The sequence below is a fragment of the Xenopus tropicalis genome, chromosome 1, assembly GCF_000004195.4.
Source record: "Xenopus tropicalis strain Nigerian chromosome 1, UCB_Xtro_10.0, whole genome shotgun sequence".
Taxonomy (NCBI): Eukaryota; Metazoa; Chordata; class Amphibia; order Anura; family Pipidae; genus Xenopus; species Xenopus tropicalis.
This window is the reverse complement of record NC_030677.2, coordinates 36,355,473-36,383,234: the sequence shown is the minus strand read 5'-3', so window position 1 is coordinate 36,383,234 and position 27,762 is coordinate 36,355,473. Positions and strand designations below refer to the sequence as shown.

Below are 27,762 nucleotides of genomic sequence, written 5' to 3'. Positions count from 1 at the left end.
TAAAAAATAATTTAAACATTAATTAAACCCAATAGCATTGTTTTGCATCCAATAAGGATTAATTATATCTAAGTTGGGATCAAGTACAAGGCACTGTTTTATTATTACAGAGAAAAAGGAAATTATTTTTAAAAAGGGGAATTATTTGATTAAAATGAAGTCTATGGGAGATGGGCTTCCCATAATTTGGAGCTTTCTGGATAACGGATCCTATACCTGTACCAAGAATTCCACATAATAGATTTCATACTTGTACCACAAATAATTGTCACCCCAAAATCTCACCCCAGCAGGCATTCAGACTGGGCTTTCAGCAGTATGTATGTATTAAACAAGCCCAAAGGTCATTCTAACATACGTACAGACTGCTTTGGGTAATCCTAGTGTGTATAGCTCCACAACTTTTTACTTACTTTTTACTTAGCTTTTATACTTACTTTTACTTACTTTTTACTTAGCTTTTTTACTTACTTTTACTTAGCTTTTTACTTACCCTTACTAGAATATTAAAACACACACAAATTATTATTCTGTCTTTCAGTTACACTGCTGATAAACCTGTTCTTGATTCATTTGCATTTATTATATATATTTGTACCTAAACATATGCAATTAATAACAAGAGCCAATTCTGTATAATTACAAGGGGATTATGAATTAGATGTCTTTATTGACTGCAGAAATAATTTTTACATGTAATAAAATGTTACGCAAAATACATATTGGGAAATGTATGGGTGACAATTTTGTATGTCCAGTTCCAGAAATGTCATTTGATATCACCCACATGATCTAAACATGATCTAAAAATAACTGTAACCCAGAATGGTGTCAGTTTAATCTTTATAAGCATATTTACAAATACTTTACAAAGCTAATTACACAAAATAATTTAAGATTCTCAAAATAAATACACACGTGTATGTAAGTATGGTATGTCCCAGCTCTGCCGTTTATAAGGATTTTATTTTATCCTCAGGAACATTTCCATCTTACATGGAACTGAAAAATGTAACAATACGTGCTTGCAAGGTACAAACTCTACAAGCCATAAATGAAAATGATTTCATTTATTTTATGAGGCAATTAAAACACGTAAGAAGTTATTCGTTTGAGTCATTTCTTGCCTGGAGCAGCCATTCTGAAAAGTCTCTTACCTATGAGGTTAATTAATTAAAATCACATTTCATATAAGGATTGTAGTCAGAAGGTATGATCTTTGTAATATGTAAGTAGGATTTAGAGATGAATACTCTGAGGTTATTTGCAGCCGGTCTTTTACTGTTTACTGTATTTAATTCTTTGCTTTGTATTGTGCATCTGATTTTGTTATGGTGTGACTGCAGCTCAGTAGAACCATTTTGTAGAGTAGAAGCTGCGTCATATGCCCTAAGTCTCTTTTTCCCTGGGCCCTGGCCTTTGTGGCCATTACAGAAGTTGGATAGTGAGACCCTAACAACTGTTTTTCTTTCAGACTGAAAAGGCTCAGTGACATTTTAAATAAGGGAAAAATTCTGAATATACAGTACGGTCACTGAGGGGCCACACAGACCCACTCACATTTAAGTCATATCAGAGGTTGTTTAATCTACAAATGCTATACTACACTAACAAGGTTATCCTACTAGTGTGGAAAGATACTGGACCGCCAATATTGGCCAAGAGAAAATCCATCAGGGAGGTCCTCTCTCTGCAGAAAGCAGTGTTGCTGGCTAGAGGGTACCCAGAGAAATTCCTGGCCATATGGGGCCTGTGTCTAGCTCTGCCCAAGTAGGCAGCTGGTAGGGTTTAGGTTCGACCACCTGTCCTAGGAGACAGAGAGCTGACCAATAAACCACCTGCACACAACCCTGACCTACAGCACCTCCCATAGTGCACACTTACTACTTTGCTTTGCTTGAATATGTATGAAATGATTTAAGACAACTTTTTCCTATTACTGTCTTTTGTGTTTTAAAATCTTTTTTGTTTTAAAATAAAAATGCAAAAATTAAAACTTCTCAAATAATTTATTTGGAAATGGTTGAAAGTATCCTTTGGGTATGGTTTTTCAAATCTCAGTTCCTGTACATAAAAACTATGATAAAGACATCACATGAATTAGTTGGGCGGCTTTTTTTTGCCCCTTTGCACAAAGTCTAACATGTCCTACCCACAGAGGCAATAAAATATACCAATATAATTCAAAAGATTTTGCATTCTTGGGACAGGAAACGGTGCCGCCTGGCCCTCTTCTTCGCCTGGTTAATCGCTGTCCTAACTGCGCACTCAAATACCTGCTGGACTCCTCTGTTACTGAGAGCCGAACACTCCAAGTAGCCTTTGGCTCGGACATCCTGGGCTAGTTGCTTGCCATCTATTGAGTTAATGCAAGGAAGTCGCATGTGGTCCAGTTCCCTCTGGTCAGTCTGAGTTGCCACCACAAGCACAGGAATACGAGGCAAGTGCTGTCTCACTTCACCAATCCACTTATTCCTTACATTTAAAAATGAGGTGTGGTTGGCCACTGAAAAACACAGTAACACAATGTCTGCATTCTGAAGGGAAAGAGGACGAATGCTTCTGAACGCGTCGTTCCCTGCCGTGTCCCATAGTCCAAGGCTGATCTGTACACCATCCATATAGACATCCACTCCTGTGTTCTCATAGACTGTGGGTCTGTATGAATCAGGGAATGCCTCTGATGTGAAGCGTACAAGAAGGGCTGTCTTACCGACAGCAGCATCGCCCACCAGTACACACTTTATGGAATTCATCTTGATAAAATACGCAGCATGTATGGAGGACACAGGGATGTCACAATATCATGTATCCATGAAGTCTGTTATTTCACTCTTCCAAAAAAGGCTTCATTATGTGAAACCTTGGAAAATGGCACCAGAACTGCATGTGTGGAGTCTTCTTCAACTTTCTTTTTTTTGGAGGTGTCCCTTTCTTGATTTCCTAAAATAAGATAAAATATATATGTTTTATAAAAATGTATGCACAATGTGAGTGCTAAACTACTATACAGGGTATACAGGTCCTATATATACAGGTATGGGACCTGTTCTCCAAAATGCTAAGGATCTGGGCTTTTCTGTATAAAGGATCTTTGTAGAAAGAATTTAAACATTAAATAAACCTAATAGGGTTGTTTTGCCTCCAATAAGGATCAAGTACAAGGTACTGTTTTATTATTACAGAGAAAAGGGAATCATTTAACCATGAAATAAACCCAATAGGGCTGTTCTGCCCCCAATAAGGGGTAATTATATCTTAGTTGGGATCAAGTACAGGTACTGTTTTATTATTACAGAGAAAAGGGAATCATTTAACCATTAAATAAACCCAATAGGGCTGTTCTGCCCCCAATAAGGGGTAATTATATCTTAGTTGGGATCAAGTACAGGTACTGTTTTATTATTACAGAGAAAAGGGAATCATTTAACCATTAAATAAACCCAATAGGGCTGTTCTGCCCCCAATAAGGGGTAATTATATCTTAGTTGGGATCAAGTACAGGTACTGTTTTATTATTACAGAGAAAAGGGGAATCATTTCTTTATAAATGTGAATTATTTGATTAAAATTGAGTCTATGGGAGATGACCTTCCTGTAATTTGGAGCTTAATAGGTTTCCAGATATAGGGATCCCACACCTGTAATACTATATATGCGGTAAAGTTCTATGTGAGTTCCGAAAAAATTCAGCAAAAAGGCACGGGCAAAAAACAAAAGGAACAGAAAACCATATTGTATTGAAAATATATTTGGGGCCCACCACTACATAAGATGAAAATCTGTTGGCCCCCTACATTACTGCCCCAGCAGCTGCAAGGTTTGCTTACCCTTGTTACATCTCTCAGTGTAAAAGGGTTCACACTTGCATCCCAGAGGTATTGGTACATGGAGAATGGTATGTTTCAGTAGCCCAAAAACGTGTTGTCAAAGTGATTAAAAGCCTCCTCTCACCATAGACTCGTACTGAAATTGCCTAAAAAACGCTTAATTTGCGTAATCTTAATTTGATTTAAACAAATCTAAAAATCTATTAGTTTGTTTGGTATAATGGTACCTCCATGTTGCAATTGGTATTGTCTATACAATGCTTTCCTGAATGCTAAAAATTACTAAACACGACTGAATTTTTTTCAAATTAAATAAAACAATCTGAGAAATTACTGAACATTAGACAGCTACAGTAAATTACAGCTGTTGCTTTGTTTCATGTATTCATTTAACAATAAGTTTAAATACATACAAATAACTATATATACCCAAGTTCAAATCTGGGGCAAAACTTTCCTATACAATACCAGTTACAATTCAGATTTCATTTAATAAAAATGAATACTTACACAACAAAATAATACAAAGTTACTTTCTGCTCAATGTAGGTTGTCTTATCTGCGGCTGTCCTTGAAATATTGAAGTTCTGTAGCTTTCAAATTCCCCATCTACACATGAATGAGCCCTGCCTGAGCCAACCCTCTAAGGAACTTCCTTGTTCGGTGTCAGACCTGCCTCCCCATGCCACATCACAATATACTATGTTAATTAAAATACTAATGCTGTCGCACAAGGCCCAATAGTGGCATTATATCATCAATAACATTGCAAAATATTTAATGCATTCTTCTGTAGACTTCACCGAAATAAAACAATATTTATACAGAATGACTCAAATATAAGCAGGGTTTTTATCATTACTGATTTGCTCTCCTTACAACATGTTAGTAAATAGTGCATAAGATGTGCTTACTCTATACCCCTATCACCAGAGCCTAAATATTAAAGTACACTGAAAATTTAATTTAAAAAAATGTGCAGTGTGCAGAAAACTTTTCAGTGCCAACAAAGTCATTATTATGTTACAGTTTGCAAAATATAACACTTCCCAGGAGCTATAGAGATAATAAAAATTGATTTTTTTAAGCCCAAAGCCTCTTCCAAAGTATCTGTAGGGGAGAGTTTTATTTTAAATTCAGAGCAATGATTTTAACTGGCATTTTGTTAGCACCTTCCGGCAACAGCTTGATCAGTCTTGTAAAGCATCCCATAGGATTACAGTGGGTCTAGTGTCTCAATTCCTTTAAAATTATTAAGCTACAACTTGTCACAATGTGTTGATTTAATATATTTCAAAAAGATGTTGCAATATCTTCATTTTCATCATCTATCAAATGTGTTTAAAATAAAGAAAGGTGGCAAAAAATAAAAACTCAATTTGATTTTTGTTGTACTGATTTAAACAAACTCAAACAAAAAAAGCTCTAGAACCCAATCTCCCGCCAAAGCTTTTATCACATGTGATATACACAGACGTGCCTCAATTGAACCCGGTTTACTAGCGCAGCAGCGCTCAAGGAGTGTTGCTAAGCCAAAAGTCCCATTTCACAACATAAAGCTGCAAATATTTTCAGAACGACTCATAAATTAAAGCTCTAATTGCAAAAATGTGCTGAAGCAGACTTTGGGCAGGTCTGCTGTAACTTCACTCTTATCTCTATTAAATGATTCAGGCAGTATTCAGTGTGGGGCCACATTAAGTAAAGGTTTTGGGCACAAAAAATGCCCTTCTCAATGCATGATATTGTAGCAGCCCCTTCTGCCCCTTATGTCCGTTTGGTGCATTGCTATAAAAATAAAATCAGAACAGAGGCTCTTCAAGGCTTTGCCCTTGGCTTTGTGCTATTCTCCTGTGTTAATAGTTTCATTTTTATTTAGCATTTTTTTATCATGTTGTTTCCAACAGTGACTTCCATGTTTACATAAAAAGATAAAAGATGTCTTGGTAATTGTTATTTGGATTAAATTCCACCTTTATGGGATGGCTACAGGCCCGGCATGGCAACCTGTGAGTTCCAAGTGCCAGAGGGGCTGCTGTAAGATGCCACAGACAGTCTCTATTTAGTGGACTGGTGGGGGGCTGTTTGGGTCTCTGTGAATGCTAGGGCCTAACTAGTGTACAGTATGTACTTTAGGTGCATGCATAGAGAAACTGAACAAATCTGGTCATTTATCCCACTAGTCAAATTTCTTGATTCTAAGTTACATGATTCCAATGTTGCTTTTTAGCCCAGTGGTCCAATATTTGTCCTTTTGGGGATCACTGATGACACTTGTATTTCAGACATTCAGAGACATCAAACACCATCATGATACCATTTTTCAAGGGATGGCTGTTCATTTATAAAATTATTGATTAGGCTACCATATTGCCATGTATATCACACACTTTAGGATTATATAGAGAATCTTTAAATCAGGTATCAAATGTTAGTTGTAAATGTCTCATTATTTGCATTGTAGCTGTAATCTCAGTTATTAAACTTCTTTTTAAAGCTGGTGTTTTACAGGAATTTTCAAACTGAAATTCTCTAGCTGTGCCGAATTGCCCACCGTCCTCTGACCTGATCTGCTGTTGTATAAAATGTACCATAGGTACATGGGCTCCTCTTTCTTTTTTTTACTTTTTGTTTCTGTTCTTTGTAAGATGCGCTGATCCTGCCAGCACATACAGGAGCAATTGCTGAAATTCTAGAATTACCAAACACGTATTTCTCCAGAAGAGACAGAGCAAGTAACAGAGCAAAATTTCGAAACTCCTTCCAACAGCAAAATTATCTTTTGCAGCGTGAGAATATTTGGAAAGAGAGCAGGGCTAAAGAAGAATTGGAAAAATACACGAATCAGGGATGTCCTGATAAACAAACCGAAAGGCTTCTCATGTGTCTTTTTTCGTTACTGACTTCTAAGAACTGATATTACGACAGTGGTGACTCTCTGTTATGAATAAGTGCCATGGTACAAAAGCACAGATTCCACTTCAACGGTTACTTGATATTTTGCTACTTTCCCCTACCGCCTAATGGAAATATCTTTGTTTTTGTAACCTGTTTCAGCTAAATACTGTCCGTTGTCTTTAGAACAAATACATTCACATATATAGTTGATAGATAAACATTTTCATTTTAACAGTTATTTAACTCTTTTAATTATTTGGTAACCAAACATAAAGTAAGTACATTCTCTGGTATCACAATCTCTGGTATCACAAGCTGTGGGCCCAAAAAGAAAGCTGTGGTGTGATGGAGTCCTGCACAGCACCCATTTTTAACCAACTTCAAACCCAACTTATTAATCATCTATCAACCATTAACCACCGCAAAGTGCAGCAAGAAGAAAATACTGAGAGCTGGCACGCATAAGCACACATTTTTCCCTTTCAAATCAGATACTCAGAGGTTATACCCTGTGCTAGCCAACCATCATATTTTTGCAGCAAATGGCATAGGGTTTCAGCTGAATGGAGATCTGTCGGGTTTATCTTAGCTCATATGCAAGGTGAATTCAGTACTGTAGTCTATTTCATACTGGACCCATATTTAACCTTTAACAGAACTTTGACCAACCAACATAACTATGATACCCCCTATGTTACCCACCTGTCACTGAAGAAACATGACTGGCGGCTAGTGCAGAGTATGAAAGCTGTGTAGCTAAGCCTACATGCTGCTCACAGATATTGAGTGGCCATTCTGTTTGACATTTTTGAATCATTAGCAGAAGCAAAACAGGGAAGAAAAAGTTAAATAAACAAACAAAGTAATAAAGTGTCATAAATGCTAAACTATGAGAGCTGACAAATTGTGGTGGTTTGGCATTTTCTGAAAATGAAAAACAGGTTCCCAGAGGCGCCATATTTAGCATTCAGGGAACTTTTTAACTATGGTTAAAAGCACAGAAAAGGGAACAAAGCCTTGAACTTGATCAGTACTGTAAACTGGGTGAGAACATGTGTAAAGAGATCACAGGCAGCCACTGTGATACAATGCATTAAATGAGAAAGGCTGCTACTTTGAGACACAAGGCAAACTGCCAATGCGTATATCAGTCTTGAATATCAGATTTAAAAAACAGATACTTAACACTGCCTGCCTGCGATAAAATTACTGCTAGGTCAAGAGAAAAGTATAATCTAATGCATTTCTCTCAATATCTTAATATTAAAAGTACTGTTCATGCCACATCCTGATTCATCCTTGCCATACTCAGTAATGCCCAGACACTCCCCCAAAACACCCCAAACCCTACCCATTCTCTGGAAACCCTATTCCTCTGATGATCCGCATTCTGTCCCTCCTAAAATGGCAATGCTGAAACACATATACAGTATTTATACTCTCATTACTGACCCAAAGCTCAAGTGCAAAGCACTAAGATGGGTCTGCAATAATGTATGTGTTTACTCCATTCATAAAGCCTCTCACTGCCATAAGTGCTTCTAACAACATGAGGGATCGCCAGTGTGCCCATCCACCCTGAAATTACTGACAGCTTGGAGGTGGTTCCAGGGTTTGGACTAGTGAGTTGTGTCAGTAAGCGCTGCTGAGCTGTGCCAAGTGAATTAGATGCTAATGCTATTATTAATGGTGCACACCAAAGGTGATGCCATACAAATTCAAGGGAAATAGTTTGCTCATTATGAACCGGCTTTAAATTTTTGATTTTTGAATATTATTTATTGGCAAACTACCTTTGTAGAAAGTTTTTCTATATTCTAAATGTTTCTGCATATTGGTTATGACTAAATTTCTAATATATATATTGCGTGCAGAGCGGCAGCCATTGAGAAATGAGGAGGTGTTTTTGTCCAAATATCTGATCATTTCCCCTTAGCGGTTGCTCTTTTTTTTTTTTTTTTACCTGCAGTAGAGAACAAGCTCTTAAAGCTTTTAAAGCAGGTACAAAGAGAAAAATGAATGAATGGCAATGAGGGTTATATTGAATATAAGAATATAGGCTCACACAGGCATAACCAGCACCGGATTTCAACTTTGGGTGCCCCAAGGCTGCCCCCATTCTGCACCCCCTGCGTGAGCATGCATGCCGCAAACACAACAACCACTCCCACATAAGGAGCAGTAGAGAGAGGTCCCCATTGCTCCCTATGGGAGCAAATTTTCAAAATTGAGCTGTGGCGGGGCAGCATGCTGCCCCTAAGTTTAAGGTGCCCTAGGTCTCGCCACAAATCCGGGCTTGGGCAGAACTGTCTGATAAAAGTTCTGCTTTGTTTGAGCACTGTAATGGTAAAGCTGAGCTCAGGAGAAAAAAATTGAAGCAGATAGCTAGAGTTTACTTTTTATGGGAACCAGCAATGCCATCTCCTCACTGGCTGCTAGACTGGGGGCGTGTTTAGTAATCTGAGTTTAGAACAACTGAGCATGCCCACAAGCCAGAAATAAAAGCAAATTCCCGGGGGGGGGGGTTAGTGAGTTACAGGAGGAGAAGGAAATCTAAGTGATTAAGGGAATGTTGCAGCCTTACTATTAAACTCTGGACAACCAGAGAGGCAGGTATTGAAAGATTTCAAAGAGGCTGTTCACTGATTAAATATTTGTGTGTGGGGTTTACATGTCCTTTAAGAACTAAAATTACTTTGTATATGTAATTACACCTGTTGGGCAAAAGAATCCTAAATTAATATAGGGTATAAGTATCCAGACACCCCTTCTCCTCAGTTGGAACTCTTACAGCCAAGCCTTGTCTGGAGTTGTATAAATGTCAACCAAAACTGGATTCTGGAGCACTGCAAACATAGGGGCTCATTTATAATCACTGGGCAGTAACCCATAGCAACTAATCAGTAATTATATCAGTCAGCTGTAGGTTTAACAATGAAAGCAGAATTCTGATTGGTTGCCTTGGGTTACTGACCAGGTGCAAATTTGCCAATTTGCAAATTTTGAGCTTCACTATCTGTCAGGTGGGTGCCAAGAGAATGCTACTTACAGCACTGGCCTTTTCCCTCTCCTATTTGATTGGCATATACACATATACCTATTGGATCAGAGAGGTGTACACCTAGGGGCACATTTACTAAGACACAAATTCGAATCCGAATTGGGAAAATTCCGATTGGAAAACAAACATTTTGCAACTTTTTCGTATTTTTTGCGAATTTTCGGCGCCTTTACGACTTTGCGGAAATTGACGCGACTTTTACGTTACCAATACGATTTGCGCGATTTTCGTATCCATTACGATGCGCTCGTATCTTGTCGCGACTTTTTCGTATTGATCGCTCGTAAGCGGCTGGCGAAACTTTCAGACTTACCATGATTTTGGAAGCCTCCCATAGGACTCAATGGCACTCTGCAGCTCCAACCCGGCCCAAGGAAAGTCTCCCATAGGGCTCAATGGCACTCTGCAGCTCCAACCTGGCCCAAGGAAAGTCTCCCATAGGGCTCAATGGCACTCTGCAGCTCCAACCTGCCCCAAGGAAAGTCTCCCATAGGGCTCAATGGCACTCTGCAGCTCCAACCCGGCCCAAGGAAAGTCTTCCATAGGGCTCAATGGCACACTGCAGCTCCAACCTGGCCCAAGGAAAGTCTCCCATAGGGCTCAATGGCACTCTGCAGCTCCAACCTGGCCCAAGGAAAGTCTCCCATAGGGCTCAATGGCACTCTGCAGCTCCAACCTGGCCCAAGGAAAGTCTCCCATAGGGCTCAATGGCACTCTGCAGCTCCAACCCGGCCCAAGGAAAGTCTCCCATAGGGCTCAATGGCACTCTGCAGCTCTAACCCGGCCCAAGGAAAGTCTCCCATAGGGCTCAATGGCACTCTGCAGCTCCAACCCGGCCCAAGGAAAGTCTCCCATAGGGCTCAATGGCACTCTGCAGCTCCAACCCGGCCCAAGGAAAGTCTCCCATAGGGCTCAATGGCACTCTGCAGCTCCAACCCGGCCCAAGGAAAGTCTCCCATAGGGCTCAATGGCACTCTGCAGCTCCAACCCGGCCCAAGGAAAGTCTCCCATAGGGCTCAATGGCACTCTGCAGCTCCAACCCGGCCCAAGGAAAGTCTCCCATAGGGCTCAATGGCACTCTGCAGCTCCAACCCGGCCCAAGGAAAGCCTCCCATAGGGCTCAATGGCACCCTGCAGCTCCAACCCGGCCCAAGGAAAGTCTCCCATAGGGCTCAATGGCACTCTGCAGCTCCAACCTGGCCCAAGGAAAGTCTCCCATAGGACTCAATGGCACCCTGCAGCTCCAACCTGGCCCAAGAAAAGTCACCATACTGAAGCTTGAATGAATCCGAATCTTTCGTACTCGGCGCGAAAGCTGCGAAAAAGTCGCGACTTTTCGCGCAAGTATTAACGCTACGAAAAAATCGCCAGATTTTGCGCAACATTCGGAATGGCAACGAAAAAGTTGCGACAATTCAGAAAAATCGCAAAATACCGATCATTACGAAAAAAACGCAATCGGACGCATTTGGCCCGTTCGTGAGTAAGTAAATGGGCCCCCTAGTCTGCCACAGGATACAAAATCTGGCAGCTGAGCTGAGGTTGTAAATATGTGTCTGTAGGTCACTATATAGAAACTTCTGCCCTGGCTACTTGCCTGAAATTGTAATGCTGACTTAGGTTAAGGCCACAGTCAAAGCAAACTTTAACACCATAAAACTACACAACATCAGTGACAATGATGTGCTTTCTATTTTGTGTCTAAAATCTGGGGAATGCCCTTTTCATCACTATAATGCCTCCATGCCGACCTCCCACGTCCAGCGTCCAACCTAATGAAAAGCTGTCTGAGAATGGCAACAAGGCAAGCACCACCTTCCTATTATACCCTGGGTTTCAGAAAGAGATATTGGAGATGCTAGTCTATTGGAAATACAATGGATCACTATCCATAAAAAAGCCCCTGCAAGACAAAGGACTTGTAATAAATGAACATATTAACAAACTAGAGTAGCAACATAAAAAGCACGGTTGGTGCATATTAGAAATCTACCCATATCTGCTTTAGAATAGTGCCTTTAAATCAATGATGCACCAAATCCAGGATTCAGTTTGGGATTCGGCCAAGATTCGGCAGGATTCACATTCAGCCAAATCCACACTCCCGGCCAAATCCTAAAATTCATGTGACTTTTTGTCACGTAAACACGGAAGTAGAAAATGTTTCACTGCATGCTATGTGCATGGTGAGATTTAACCCTTAATAAACCTAATTAGCATATGCTAATTAGGATTCAGATTTGGTTTGGTATTCGGCCAATCATTTATGAAGGGTTTGGGGGTTCAGTCCTTCAGTCCATTGTTGTATTTTCACAGTTAAAAGCATATTTTACATTTCATATTCAATGATGCCATCAATCTAGGGTTCCCATGAGGCAATGCACCTGACTAATAAGCTAACAGCAATTTCCAGCTTTGTATATAAGCATGTATGATTCTCTTATAATTTAATTGTAATTATGTTGTGTAAATCTTCCCGTCCCTTGTGTAAAACTTCCCTTGACAGTAAATTCTTGGCTGTTGAAAAAATGTACCTGTGATGTCAGAGCCTTTTCTTCTCTATTTTTAGTGCTTGACGCACGGGGAGATTGTTTGCTTCCATTGGTATTTTCAGCTGCCAATACAATATGCTTTGTATTAAACGTTACTAAAGCCAAGGGAACTTGGCTACATAAAGCATAGCCCACTTGTACCTAGATAGTTTCAGTCAGGAACTTTTGTCAATAGATGACACAGTTTTATCACCCGTACACAAATCTGAATATGCAAATTAGATTGGGAATCCATTTTGATATTCAGTTGAAGCTTTTATGAAGGTCTCAGTGTTTAGTCAAATGCAAAGAATTATAAATCTGGTCAAACAAACAGAACAATTTAATTCTTGGTGCCACTTTACTTACCATATATACTCGAGTATAAGCCGAGGTTTTCAGCACACAAAATGGGCTGAAAAAGTCATTCTCGGCTTATACTCGAGTCCTGGACCCTGCCGGACCCCTGGAAGTGATTCCCGCTGCCCCCGCCAACCTGACAGGCTATCCTGTCACCTGCTTTTTCACTGAATACTCTCCCGGGCAAAGCGTCTTTCTACGGTTCCCTATAGGTCTGTGAGGCAGTCAGTAAAACTCAACTAGTTGGCTTGGCAGGGAGGCCGGGCACAGTGATACATGTGCAGTCGGTCAGAAAATGATCTGCTTCTGAAGTGACCCTGTCGGCTCAATCACACCTGAAATAGTGTAATGGCTATCCCTAACTGTTGCGCTGGTCTGAGGGCACCCGTGGGCGCCAGCCCTGTGGATCTCAGCGCTAGATAAAGCGAGCTTGTTCTTGCATACTGGGTTGGACTAGTCCCAGCCACTCTGCCGCCAGCCCACAATGCGTACCCTCTGTCTTACATAATTACCAACTCACTCCTGACTGCCGCAAATGCTACTTTCCCTTTAAGAGGAGAACCGTATTGTAAGCAGCAGGCCATGCAGACAGTGGCACTTACAGATCAGGCAGAATTTGATTGTGTAGGGACAAAGCATGGAGCCAAGTGATGTTATCAGTGGTATATGCTACACACGCACAGCACAGACAGTCTCTCCAAGGTACCAGTGATAGTTTTATATCTATATATAACGGTTCCCATTATAATTGATAATATAGATCCTAAATATAGTTGGTCATAATTGATTAAAGCTAAACACATATCAATCAAGAATTACCTATAATTAGTACCTAAGTACAGTATTTACCAGTATTAGCAATACTGATCAGTTATATCCATATCTTGAAATCAGCGTTGCAAATACAGGTGAATACTGTTAATTATTATTAATTAACGTAATTTAAAGTTGAACACATTGTTAATTCCAATCAAACGGATTATTGAAACTTGGCAGTAGCTGCTGCGTTTCCCACCCTAGGCTTATACTCGAGTTAATACGTTTTTCCAGTTTTCTTAGGTAAAATTAGGTACCTTGGATCAGCTTATACTCGAGTATATACGGTACCCTTCATCATTAACCACTGGTGTAAAAAAAAAAAAATGCTGCTTTGCTTTAACTGTTTTTGTAGCTAGGAAACTAGCAATATGGCTGGTTATTTTCTTTGAACATCGATTAGGAAATTATTGGATAACAATAATACATGAAAAATAATAATGTATATGTTGTCAGCATACCAAACACTGTACAGAAGCAGTTAAACTACAACATCTCCTTTCTACACCTGCATATTTCCGCCATCAGACAAGCGCCTGAAACTGCTCAGCCTATTTATCATTAACTGTAATGTGAATAGAGTGTGGGCCAGTGGGTTCTGCAGGAGCTGTCAGAACATTTCTCTGGGCTCGGGAGTGCTGCACTGGTATAAAGAGCTACAGTAAGGTGCAAAAACACTCAGGAAGACTTTTCTGCAGCAGCCCTTAGATCTCAAGTCACACATTTTCTACAGATAACAGCACAAAACTTCAACTGAATACAAGTATGGGATCCATTATGCAGAAAGCTCCAAATTATGTGAAGGCCATCTCCCATAGACTCCACTTTAATTAAATAATTCAAATGTTTAAAAACTGATTTTCTCTGTAATAATGAAACAGTACCTTTTACTTGATCCCAGCTAAGATATAATGAATCCTTATTGGAGGCAAAATGATACTATTGGATTAAATTTATGTTTAAATGAATTTTTAGTAGCCTTATGGTAGGAAGATCCAAATTACAGAAAGACCCCTCATCTGGAAAACCACAGTTCCTGAGCATTCTGGATAACAGGTCCAATACCTGTACAATAAATGAATGAGAAATGTAAAGTCACAAAGTTCACCCCAGGTTTAGTAACCCATATCAGGCTATTGCTGATTGGTTGCTAGAGGTTACTGGACATGGTGCAATTAATCCTCAATCCTTTGAAATAGTCAAAGATGGCAACTGCAAAAGTGTTAAATATCATAAATTGACAACCACTTCTCATCAGACATATGATTTCCTCCTCTGACTTCCTCCTTTCTATTACATGCGGTGGGTTCTTCGTTACTAAGCTACAACGGTCGGGCAAAAGCAGTTTAAATAAGTTAATACAACATTTCAGGCATTTTGCCCTTTGACTAATGTTTGCGTCATTGCATGATATTAAGGAAAACAAAATTTCATTGAAGTGTACTAGACAAGGGCTTGCCATATGACAGTTGTCAGTGCTGTAAGAGATGGAGTCTTGCATTAGGCAGTTTACCATGCATTTGGTTGAAATTGTTAGAAGCTATGAAATATAGTGGATGAAAACGAGCAGAAAGTGAAATAGCGACATCACTCTCGCTTATTGCCAGCTTGGGATAATAGGAGTTTATTTGCAGACTAGAGGCCTATGGGTTAGTCAGGTGAAATTTACAAAAAGAATCAACAGTTATAATAAATGTGTTTCTAGACAAGTCAGAGAATTATTATCACATAATGACTTTGCATCTTTGCACCTATGCACCAGATATGTTCATACTTGTTTCATATTTACACATGAATGTATAAAGGAGCTACATCACAATCTGACTGTATCAGCCGTGGGTAGGAGAGAAAATGGGGATTCCTAAGCCCCTTTAATGAACAGTTGGAACAAAGAAGTAATGTTGTTTTATGTATAACATAACCATTTAATACAATCAATTACCAATCAATTGGTATGTTTAACATATAATGCTCTTCTTATGGTAAATATTCAAAAAACAGTAAATACAATTACAATGCATAATATACATACCACCAGTTGGACAAAATGTAATAAAACAGAAAAAGCAGACACGTGTGGCTTGAGAAAACCCCAATGTTTCGGAACACAGTCCTTTGTCAAGGAGATTTGCTGTCTGTTTTAAAGCCAGCTATTTCTGCTTTAGCAATTGTGGTGTGCCCTCCAAAACTATTTGTGTGTAATTGCTGCAATAGCCCAAGAGTCACTGGTGACAGACGGACATATTTCACACCACTTCCTTATATGCGATTTTGTTAACACAAAGTTTTGCATACAATCACAATGTGCAATGGGAGGGCTACGTTTTATGCCTGTTCTATTACAGCTGGTAAGTAGAGGGCTTTCTTACACCTTTTCATACTGCACCTTGCACTTTTATTCACTGATATTATTAGATACAACTAGCACATTGAAACTAGGTGTTTGAATAAGACTGCTGTGTATATAGCATTTTTATATGTACAAATTTAAAACATTTTTCAAGTCTTACTTATTTAATTGATCCATTTGATTTTTTGTGTGGTGCTGCAGTAGCCACTCCACTTAAGTCTTATGTATAGGATCAAATTGGAAAGACTTAATTGGATGGCCTCTGGAATCCTTATTACACATATAGGGCCCGATTCACTAAAGTCCGAAATAAGGAGTGCTATTTATAGCATGCGTTAAAAATCTTATCACTTCTTATTTTTCGCTCGATTCACTAAAAGGACACTTGTCATAATTAAGAAGCGATGTTCTTGGCGTTATTTATCTTGCGACGACATATTTTCAAGCAATATATTACGCAGTGCACAACATATTACACAGCACGTTGCTTGAAAATATGTCGTCGCAAGATAAATAACGCCAAGAACATCGCTTCTTAATTATGACAAGTGTCCTTTTAGTGAATCGAGCGAAAAATAAGAAGTGATAAGATTTTTAACGCATGCTATAAATAGCACTCCTTATTTCGGACTTTAGTGAATCGGGCCCATAATGTGGCAAGCTAGAAGTCACTGGTAAGGTTAACATAAATGTTGTTTAGGGCTATTATATTGAGAGAAAGAGTTTAACCAGATTCTCTACTTAACTTCATAAGCATAGTATTACCCCCAAGCCTTCTTCACATTTGATAAAATAGTCATCTTCAGGGCCAGTACCTAAGTGACCTAAAGGTAACTCCTGGAGCACCTAGTTATATTATTACCATTTTTTAGCATTTATTTCCAGAGGTGATTTCCTCTGCAATTTTGCAATTTTCTGGCCAGTATCAGTAAAATGCTTAAAAAACACATTTCTAATTAGAGAAAATCTTAATAACAAGAAGAAATGTTTAAGCAGAATTATGAACCAATATTATGTTTGTTCAAAAACCTCCGTATTTGTCCATGTAGCCATTTTCCATGTGTAGCTTTTCTTGAATGTCTAATTTACTTTTAAAAATGTATTTATGTGTAGGCTATACTTTATTTTATTTTTTTCTTATTCATTCATAAGATTATTACTGAAGGCCCACCAATAAAATCTAAGCACAGGAAAGAGATCTTCTAGAGCAGCTGATGCATGAAATGTGAAAAGAGAAACATATTTTTCTCCTTTAGTTCTCAGCAGGCTTTTTCACAACAAGAGGGTAATAAAAATAGCAAAATGAGGGTATTTTCCACCATTTGCACTAGGGTTTTTTTGTAGAGCTAATCTTTCTGCCTGTAAACACAGGTACAAATGCACTAAACCCCACCCAATTATTATTTTGTTTCTTAGGAGCCATTAAAATGTTCATTGGTTGTGTTTTGCAGTGTTAAAATAAGACAGTTGCAATTAAAACACCTGCACAATATTAGAAAATAATGCAAAATAAAGAGTTGTCATTAACTTTGTCATTAACCACAAATTAGTTGGAAAATACTCGCAAACAGGTTTCCAATACAGCTGAATTCTTTGACATATATTAATAAGATACAGCAAATATAAGTATATTATGGCATTATCTATGTGGTGCAATGGAAATGATATACACGATGTAAGTGTAACCTATACACAGTAGATAGCCAGAGAGGTTATTGTTAAGTAAATAAATATATAATAAATATGACTGGCATTGTCACCTACGAGCTACACATTAGAGGTTGCTGCTATTACTCACATGGTTTTGGTCAGTTTACCTGACCAGACTGTAACATAGTATGTGTTACATATTAGTCCAGTAAACTGTTCAAACAATGACTTTTCCCTCTATGCAAATTTTGCTGTGCAATGAGTAAATACTTTTTTAGCTTGCATAGTTACATAGTTACATAGTTACATAGGGTTGAAAAAAGACCATCAAGTTCAACCCATCCAAGTAAACCCAGCACACACAACACACACCTACCAATCTATACACTCACATACATAAACTATAAATACAACCACTAATACTAACTGTAGATATTAGTATAACAATAACCTTGGATATTCTGCTTGTTCAAAAATTTATCCAGGCCCCTCTTAAAGGCATTAACAGAATCTGCCATTACCACATCTCTAGGAAGGGCATTCCACATCCTCACTGCCCGCTATTTTATCTTATTAACATTTCTATGACAGATTATTGAACCTGGAAACCAGTAATCTAATGTATCAGGCTATTTTTTATATGACCTTGACAGGCACAAGTTTTGGTAAATATATTAATTGAATATATTAATTTAAAATTACCAGATAATTTGATGAAAGAGCTAAAAGCTGCCATACGCTGGGCTATTTTCCATTTAATCTGTGAATACGGTACCATTTGGGTGTAGGTATGGATAGTTACATTGTACTTATCTGCTCCTTTCAGATGATTCTCAATGGAAGCATTATAAGGTGCAGCTGAAATCATGACAAGATGTGACTGGGCCACACAGCAAAACATTTATAGGATGCCGCAAACCATTAACAAGATTATCTCCTTCACAGATATCAAAATAATGTATGGTGCATAGCTAGCTACATACTGCTACACAGCACAACAATAATCTGCTTGGGTAGATACCTGCACACATCGATTAAATAGATATACTTAGAAAGCAACATAGTCCTTCCAGCATTCATCTATGGAAATTGTTCCTTAATATGTCTGTTGCATGCACTTTAAAGAAAAAGGATTATTATATCATGGTTTAAATATTTAGTAAATTATATGATCATAGTTTCAAACTGAAAGGCTTATTTATCCCCATATCTGTAGTCATTTCTATCACAGGGCACAGGCGCGCTGCATCCTCTGCAAAAATGAAATCTCATCAAAAAACGAAGCCAAAACAGGCTGAACTATCATTAGCAACTGTATAATGATTGCTTGGATTTATTAGTCATTTCTAAGTAATGGTTCCTCTGAGATTTTGTAGGTGGGTTACTTTCTATGTGTACTTTTTAAAAATCCATGTACGCGGACATTTGTTATGTAATGTATGATTACAAAAAGTTCTGTTTGTTTTTCTGCACAACTACGCTGCTTAAACTTTGCTTTTGTGCAAAGACTCAGATATAGCAGCACCTTTATTTTATTCAACAAGTGAAGTCTATGTGAAGTTTAAGTGCATGCCCCTTAGCCCATGACAAGGGCACAAAATGCATAGGGCCACTGTTTTTTTTAATTCAATTTTAATAACAAAGATTTTTACTATTTTGTGGCCCTGTGGATTTTCATTGTGCCTGTAGGCCCCTTTTCTTCTGTTTGTTGACAGTTTTTACGCTCCCTAAGCTGAGGGTCTGGGCCTTGTGCACCTGGACCTCCTAATGATTTTGGTGAGTTGATTTACAACGGGTACTAGTAGCACTGTTTTTTGTGGTCGTTTGCATGTAACAAATTCCAGCATATTTGACATGTGCTAAATCTTTTAAAAAGTAAAAAAAATGAATACATCTAAGTTTTATACTTTTATAGCAGAAAGATGGCATTAGCCTAGGTGTCTGAGGCCCACATGTACCTATACTTTTCCTATGAATGATTTATGTAATAGAGTATGCTTTTGTATGTTTTAACATAAATATGGCACAATAACTTTAATTTCTATCCCTTATACTAGAAATATATTAAGATAGATTAATACTGATACGTCACTGAGGCATTGTGTAGGTAGGCCATCTAAAAGCCCTCAGCTTGCAGCCTCTTATCGCGGCACAACAGTTGCTGTAGATTATTTTCTTGAATTAACTAGGAGAAACACTGCCCCCGATACTTCAGCATTTTCAGCCAATAATCATCAGTGCAGGACGACCCAAAGTACTTCCCATTCTTGTCAATAGGAAGAAATATGGAGAGGGTAGTCTGACTGAAAAAGCCTATGTGACATTGGACCTGTATTGTTAAGGAACATCTTGTTGATTTTATAATTTGTTTAAGAAATGTATATTTTTATTTGCTGAACTACACTTCCCAGTGAAACCACTGCAGTCTTTCCTTTTGAATTCAGCATGCCCCTGAGCTGCTTAATCATTTGGTGTCATAATATTCCACAGGTAGCTACTGTTACCACAATGCTACATATTACTAATGTTTACAGAGTAACGGTCTGTCACATTAAATTGTGGGTGTTGTTGGAAGTGTTGTAGGTTTACTTAGAGCAGTGATCCCCAACCAGTGTTTCGTGAGCAACATGCTGCTTACCAACCCATTAGATGTTGCTCCCAGTGGCCTCAAAGCAGGTGCTTATTTTTTAATTCCTGGTATAAAAAACTAGAGTAATGCCAAAGACAGCAGTCTGTAGGCTGCCAGTCCACATATGAGCTACCAAATCATCCAATCATAGCTTTTCTTAGGCACGCAAGGAAATTTATTCATGTTTGTGTTACTTCTCAACACTTTTTTCATTTGAATGTGGTTTGTCAGGGACCCCTGACTTAGAGGAACATCTCCAGTGCATGCCATACACAACTACAGATACTGGATATCCTGAATATGAGGGCAGTACTGTGGCTCAGTGGGTAGCATTGAGGTCCTGAATCCAATTCCAGCCAGGGCAGTATCTGTATGTTCTCCCGGTGTCTGTGTGGGTTACCTTTGGATTCTTCCTCCTCCAAAAACATACAGGGAGGTCACCGACTCCAGGAAAATCAGCATTATTCTGTGTGAATTTGATATGGACCTTAGATTGTAAGCTCCACTGGGGCAGAGACTGATGTATAATCTCTATATAATGCTGCAAAAATATTCCAGTGCTAAATAAATCTAGTATATACGTTTCGAGATAGCACATTACATAACAGAAAGATGTTTTTTAACGTTCTGGGGGCTGACAATCTAGGTTTCAAATGAAGAAAACAGCACATTTTCAATTAATTTTCACTGCATTTAATTACATGGCACATCCCGTAGCATATCTGAAGCATTTTTGCTTAGCAACTATACAGCATAAATATGCCCATGTAACATGGGACGCCCTTTAAAGAGGATTTTACTTATTTTAAGCATGTTTATTTGAAATAGGTGCTTTTAGGGCTCTTGGAGGTACTGAAAGCAAGGCAAGTTGCCAATAGTCTGTGCTGACCCATACACACTGTGTGGCATTGGAACCCTTCCATACAGAATGCTGTGAATCCCTTAGCATGAAGCCTGTCTATACTGTATATGAAAGACGTGCCATAGCTTATGCCTCCTTACCCTGCTCAATGCTTTCCTGCACCTTTTCCTATAAAGCTAAACTGATTAAATGGCATTTGTTCTTTCACTCCTTTCTGGATTACTAGTAACTTTATACTGCATCATAGTGTTAACCCCTTGTGTGGCCTCCTGTGACTGCTAAGCCTCCTAAAAGAAAGAGCATTCTCTTCACAGTTTTCTACATAATCTTTGTATAGAAAAAAACGTCATTATTATATTTATAAACACATACAGATGGAATGCGGTATATATATTTAATACCGATTGGAGGATATACGAGACCCCTGTACATGGTTTACAGGAGAGAAAATCTCTGAAAGGGGAAATCACATGGCAACATTGTAAGGCGAAAATGTACATAAAATGTGAATTACTCCCTACTCTTATTTGTTAAAAGATCAATTTAATTTATATACATTTGCAAGCAGATGCACAAAAAAGTGAAAACTGATATAGTTAAAAAAATGAATTTCTATTTTCCTTTCCAAAGACTAACTAAAAAGCCATGAAAAATAATCAGATTTTTTTTTTATACTGCTTCCTAGATTAGCTTCCTCCCTTAGTACCACAATCGCCATCTAGCATATGTATCCAGTGTTTCTGTATCCACAAAAATCCAGTAAAGGTGTTGCCAAACAACAGTTCTCCCATTATCAAATGGTCAGACTGCCACATGGAAGTGGACTGGTGATTGGCTTCTCTAAAACAGTTTATTTGTTTAATAAATATCCGCTTAAGGCTCATAGTTCTCCATTCTGCATATATACACAATGGAAAATATTATTAAAGTATCATTTTTTTCTGCTTTCATAGATAGGTCACTTTCCTAATAGTCACGTTACTGTTACCTTCTTTTTTAAAAATAGTAACCCATCTGTTGTCCATGACAGATATTTTATATATAAACTCATCACTTTATTAAATTCATTTTAAAAAACAGGCCTGTTTTGGTCTCCTTCTAAGACCTTTAGCAAGACCTTGATAAAGGTCTTAGAAGGAGACTGAAACATTGGCTTGTTTTTTTAAATAAATTAAATAAAGTGACGAGTCTTTAAAATTTGTAGATGTTCCCTGTGTGCACCTATATTTTTGGAATTATTATATATAATGCAAAAAATAGCTTCACTCACTGGAGAGAGCGCTTAGGTGCACACCGCAAAGGAGTAAATATAGAACATCATATAAAGCAGGGCACTCACAGGACTTAAAATTATAAGTTTATTTATTTTTCACCTTACTTTTAAGTCCTGTGAGTGCCCTGCTTTATATGACGTTCTATATATACAGTGGTGTGAAAAACTATTTGCCCCCTTCCTGATTTCTTATTCTTTTGCATGTTTGTCACACAAAATGTTTCTGATCATCAAACACATTTAACTATTACAAGTAAACTACTACTACTACTACAAGTAAACACAAACTGCAGTTTTTTAATGAGGGTTTTTATTATTTAGGGAGAAAAAAAATCCAAACCTACATGGCCCTGTGTGAAAAAGTAATTGCCCCCTGAACCTAATAACTGGTTGGGCCACCCTTAGCAGCAATAACTGCAATCAAGCGTTTGCGATAACTTGCAACGAGTCTTTTACAGCGCTCTGGAGGAATTTTGGCCCACTCATCTTTGCAGAATTGTTGTAATTCAGCTTTATTTGAGGGTTTTCTAGCATGAACCGCCTTTTTAAGGTCATGCCACAACATCTCAATAGGATTCAGGTCAGGACTTTGACTAGGCCACTCCAAAGTCTTCATTTTGTTTTTCTTCAGCCATTCAGAGGTGGATTTGCTGGTGTGTTTTGGGTCATTGTCCTGCTGCAGCACCCAAGATCGCTTCAGCTTGAGTTGACGAACAGATGGCCGGACATTCTCCTTCAGGATTTTTTGGTAGACAGTAAAATTCGTGGTTCCATCTATCACAGCAAGCCTTCCAGGTCCTGAAGCAGCAAAACAACCCCAGACCATCACACTACCACCACCATATTTTACTGTTGGTATGATGTTCTTTTTCTGAAATGCTGTGTTACTTTTACGCCAGATGTAACAGGACACGCACCTTCCAAAAAGTTCAACTTTTGTCTCGTCGGTCCACAAGGTATTTTCTCAAAAGTCTTGGCAATCATTGAGATGTTTTTTAGCAAAATTGAGACGAACCATAATGTTCTTTTTGCTTAAAAGTGGTTTGCGCCTTGAAAATCTGCCATGCAGGCCGTTTTTGCCCAGTCTCTTTCTTATGGTGGAGTCGTGAACACTGACCTTAATTGAGGCAAGTGAGGCCTGCAGTTCTTTAGATGTTGTCCTGGGGTCTTTTGTGGCCTCTCGGATGAGTTGTCTCTGCGCTCTTGGGGTAATTTTGGTCGGCCGGCCACTCCTGGGAAGGTTCACCACTGTTCCATGTTTTTGCCATTTGTGGATAATGGCTCTCACTGTGGTTCACTGGAGTCCCAAAGCTTTAGAAATGGCTTTATAACCTTTACCAGACTGATAGATCTCAATTACTTTTGTTCTCATTTGTTCCTGAATTTCTTTGGATCTTGGCATGATGTCTAGCTTTTGAGGTGCTTTAGGTAGCTCCTATTTAAGTGATTTCTTGATTGAAACAGGTGTGGCAGTAATCAGGCCTGGGGGTGACTACAGAAATTGATATTGAAATTGAAAATTGAAATTGATAAACCACAGTTAAGTTATTTTTTAACAAGGGGGGCAATCACTTTTTCACACAGGGCCATGTAGATTTGGAGTTTTTTTTCTCCCTTAATAACGTAAACCTTCATTTAAAAACTGCAATTGGGTTCAATTATGTTATCTTTGACTAATAGTTAACGGTTTTTGATGAGCAGAAACATTTAAGTGTGACAAACATGCAAAAGAATAAGAAATCAGGAAGGGGGCAAATAGTTTTTCACACCACTGTATATATATATATTTATATATATATATATAGAGAGAGAGAGAGAGAGAGAGAAACAGTTATGGGCCTGTTATCCAGAAAGCTCCAAATTACGGGAAGGCCATCTCCTATAGACCCCTTTTTGACCAAACAATTCTAATGTTTAAAAATGATTTAGTTTTTCCCTGTAATAATAAAACAGTGCCTTGTACATGATACCATCTAAGATATATAGAAGATATAATTAATCCTTACTGGAGGTAAAGCAATCCTATTGGGGTTATTTAATATTTAAATGATTTTTTAGTAGACTGAAAGTACAAAGATCCAAAGTATGTAAAGATCCCTTATCCGGAAAACCCCAGGTCCGAGCATTCTGGATAATGGGTCCCATACCTTTATAGTAAAAAAAGGGCCAGAGCAAGTGGTATGACCTGATATGTGCAAGACAGATAGGATTACATTTTTACACCACTGAGGCATGGTAAGGCCCTAATATAGAAATATATAAAACAATATGAGATATATAATAGATATAAATAGAGGAAATAAAACCACACCGCGTTTAAGCTATGTTATTTTATGCAGACTGGATGTCATACGGTGCAAAAGTATGAAGTAAAATATAAGCATTTATAACTAAAACAAATTGTGAAAAAGCATGAATTTAGTAAAATATAGGATCATCTTGAAAATATCAAAAGTGCCACTGGAAACACCAATGCAAAATACAAACTCGATTTTGCTAAGATATTAATATTGTTTGTTATAGTGAAAAGGGGTTTTTGTTTTTCATATCTATTACATGGCGAGCGCACACACAACCCTTTACTTGAACAGCTGTGCTGTTGTGTAATGTTACAATTTAATCACAGGAGTGTACTATGTACGAATGCTTTGTAATTCTATAATGGATACAGCTCACCAACAGTAAAGAAATCCATCCCCATGATGCCTTCGTGCCCTGTGATCTTTGACAAATATCCTAACACACAAAAAGGTGACTTTAAGTTCAGCTGGAACAGACACCAGAAGGGCTCGGTCAGGGCTTATATTGAGCCCTTATTCCTAATACTTTTATCTACTGCACTGTTTTTTTTAGTGTAAGGCCCAAGAGACCCTGCACAATGTTTCTAGCTGCTAATAAATTGTCACATCTGTATAATTATTATTAGTGTGCAGTAAGTAGTTGGCTGCATGCAGATGTCTTCCTTTCATGCTTGATGTGACTTGTGACAAATATTGTGAACTGCGCCATCAGGTTCCTGTTTAGTAAACACTTTAGAAAAATTTTGTTGAGGTTCCAGGCAACTTTTTCATCCAGTGATGATGTGAATTCCTGTCCCAATTCCGTTCCCAAAAACCCCATCACTTATACCTTCAGGTAACAGAATGCTGAATACATTTTTATAACGTTCTTAGCTGTTTATGCAGTCCAAAATGTATATAGCAAAAGCCAACATTTCCGGCCTCTTTGGGACATTTGTTAACACCTTGCACCCCCAGGCAGTTTGGGGTACCACTGCAAGCACATGACACCACACAAGAGGTACCATACTATATACTTGGATGACTCCCTCTACTGAGTATTGAAAGGTACATTTTAAATTGGAACCTGAATTATTTTGTGGTTCAAGAGGTCAAATTTTCTTGTATATTGGATATAACCCCTTACACAGATGAAATTGTATTTTGCAATAAAACTGCCCCAGGCAGTGTGAATACTGTTGTATTCTTGCAACAAGTGCCAGTAGGGATCTTTGCTAGATAAGTGACACCACAGCTGCTTCTGGATCATTTCTCACCAGGTCTTTGCAAGTATATTACAATTTTGTACCCAAGCATTAGAGGTGGCAGTTATCCGGGTTTGTCTTCCCTAAACACTCAGGAATAAGCTAATAAGCTAACAGCCTTACCTATTACATGGATAATTATATATATACATCCTGGCGATAGTCCCAGGTGGATCAAAACGCTTCAATGTGGACTGCAAATTTATGAAACAATAAATATTTAGTACTTTTCAGGACAAATGCCGTGAGTGCTTTGCGTTTATTCGCTTTATATATATATATATATATATATACAAGTCCTGAGCAACAGGCACTCACGTCTGATATATTATAAATTGGCCTGGGTGCAGTATTGAAGACAAACAAGAATGCAGAGAATAAATGCCGCACTCACAGGACTTAGTGCAAAAAATAAAGGTGTTGTTTATTTTAAACGTCAACCTAACGTTTCGGCTGCTTCCACAGCCTTTCTCACTTTGAGAAAGGCTATGGAAGCAGCCGAAACGTTAGGTTGATGTTTAAAATAAACAACACCTTTATTTTTTGCACTAAGTCCTGTGAGTGCGGCATTTATTCTCTGCATATATATATATATATATATATATATATATATATATAAATATGAAACTTTTCGACAATTAACTAGCTCCGAGAGCACAGCTGGTCAGGCACCATAATATATATATATAAAAAAAAGTAAAAGGAGAAGAGTGATTCTTAATAAATGGAAGATTTATAAAAGAACAGCACAGCTACATATTAGTCATAGGATATAACGTACCTATGTATAAATAAAAGTAAAGTATAAATATAATTAAAAGTTAGCCAGGAGCAGGGGCGTACTACAGAGGAAGAGTGAAGGGGGCCCAGTAAGACCCTAATTAATAAACAGTTTCAATATATCTTGTTAGAATGAGTCATAATTAGCAATTTTTTGGGCCTTAAACTAAATTTGCTGTGAGGCCACAATACCATCTAGTTATACCACTGCCCAGGTGTTACATAACTGCTGAATATAAAGGTTAATGGAATTTACAGGTTACTTTTTTCTTTATTACATTAATTCTTATAATACACAGCCCTAATGAAGTCATATGGGACAGTTGATATCAATAAGAACCATTTATATCTAAACACCCTTTATAGTGATATATTTTACAGGTTATTTATGGCTTTTGAGAATTACAGAACAATACAATACAGAGTAGCTACTAGGCTTTTTATTCACACATGTTTTAAGTATAGACTGTTAAACTGGAGTCCCACTGGGATGGATGTGCCCCTTCAAGGGACTTTAATTGCCCCCTGGCTGTCAGGGGTACCCCTGACAAATTTATATAATCATCTACCATATATCTATAACCTCTTTTTCTCTCTCTTTCTTTGTCTGTCTACGTATCCCAAAGACAAATGTTGAAATGTACGTATACAGTCAAACAGGTAATGAGGAAATGTATATAATGTATACCTTATGCCACCAATAATTATAACTGTATCCTCATAACATTAAATAAATGTGGTTTATGGTACTTAGAAAGAACTTGTGGAATGATATAGATGCCAGAATGTCTATATGTGACATAAACATGCTAGTGATACAGACATGCATGTAAAAACGAATAATAGAATTCTGTGCTTCGCACTAAATGTTATCTAGTGAATATCTAACTTCGCCATAAATGTTTTAACTTATTACTTTGAATATAGTAGATGTCTATGCAGTGCTAGCCAGGAAGTATCAATAAATATACATTTATTGCTTAACTTGTCATGTTAGTTCCTGTATAGACTGTGCTACGTTTTGATTCACTGCCATCATATCTGACTTCTATTTTACATTAGAATATCTGCCTAATGGTGCTGAGATCTCAGTAGCAACAGCCTTAAAGGAACTGGTTATGAAGAATAACAGTAAATAAAAGTTACCTTAGATGGATGAAATAAAGAAACCGAAGGCC

At 38.0% G+C, this 27,762-nt stretch overlaps 1 protein-coding gene across 1 annotated transcript; it reads right to left on the bottom strand.

Annotated features, from left to right (window-relative positions):
• Nucleotides 1-636: 636 nt before the first annotated feature.
• On the bottom strand, nucleotides 637-27,762 carry rhoh (ras homolog family member H). Its single transcript, NM_001126963.1, is given in 2 exon segments — nucleotides 637-2,943; nucleotides 27,731-27,762. A coding segment is annotated over 1 exon segment (573 nt). The 5' UTR covers nucleotides 2,757-2,943; nucleotides 27,731-27,762; the 3' UTR covers nucleotides 637-2,183.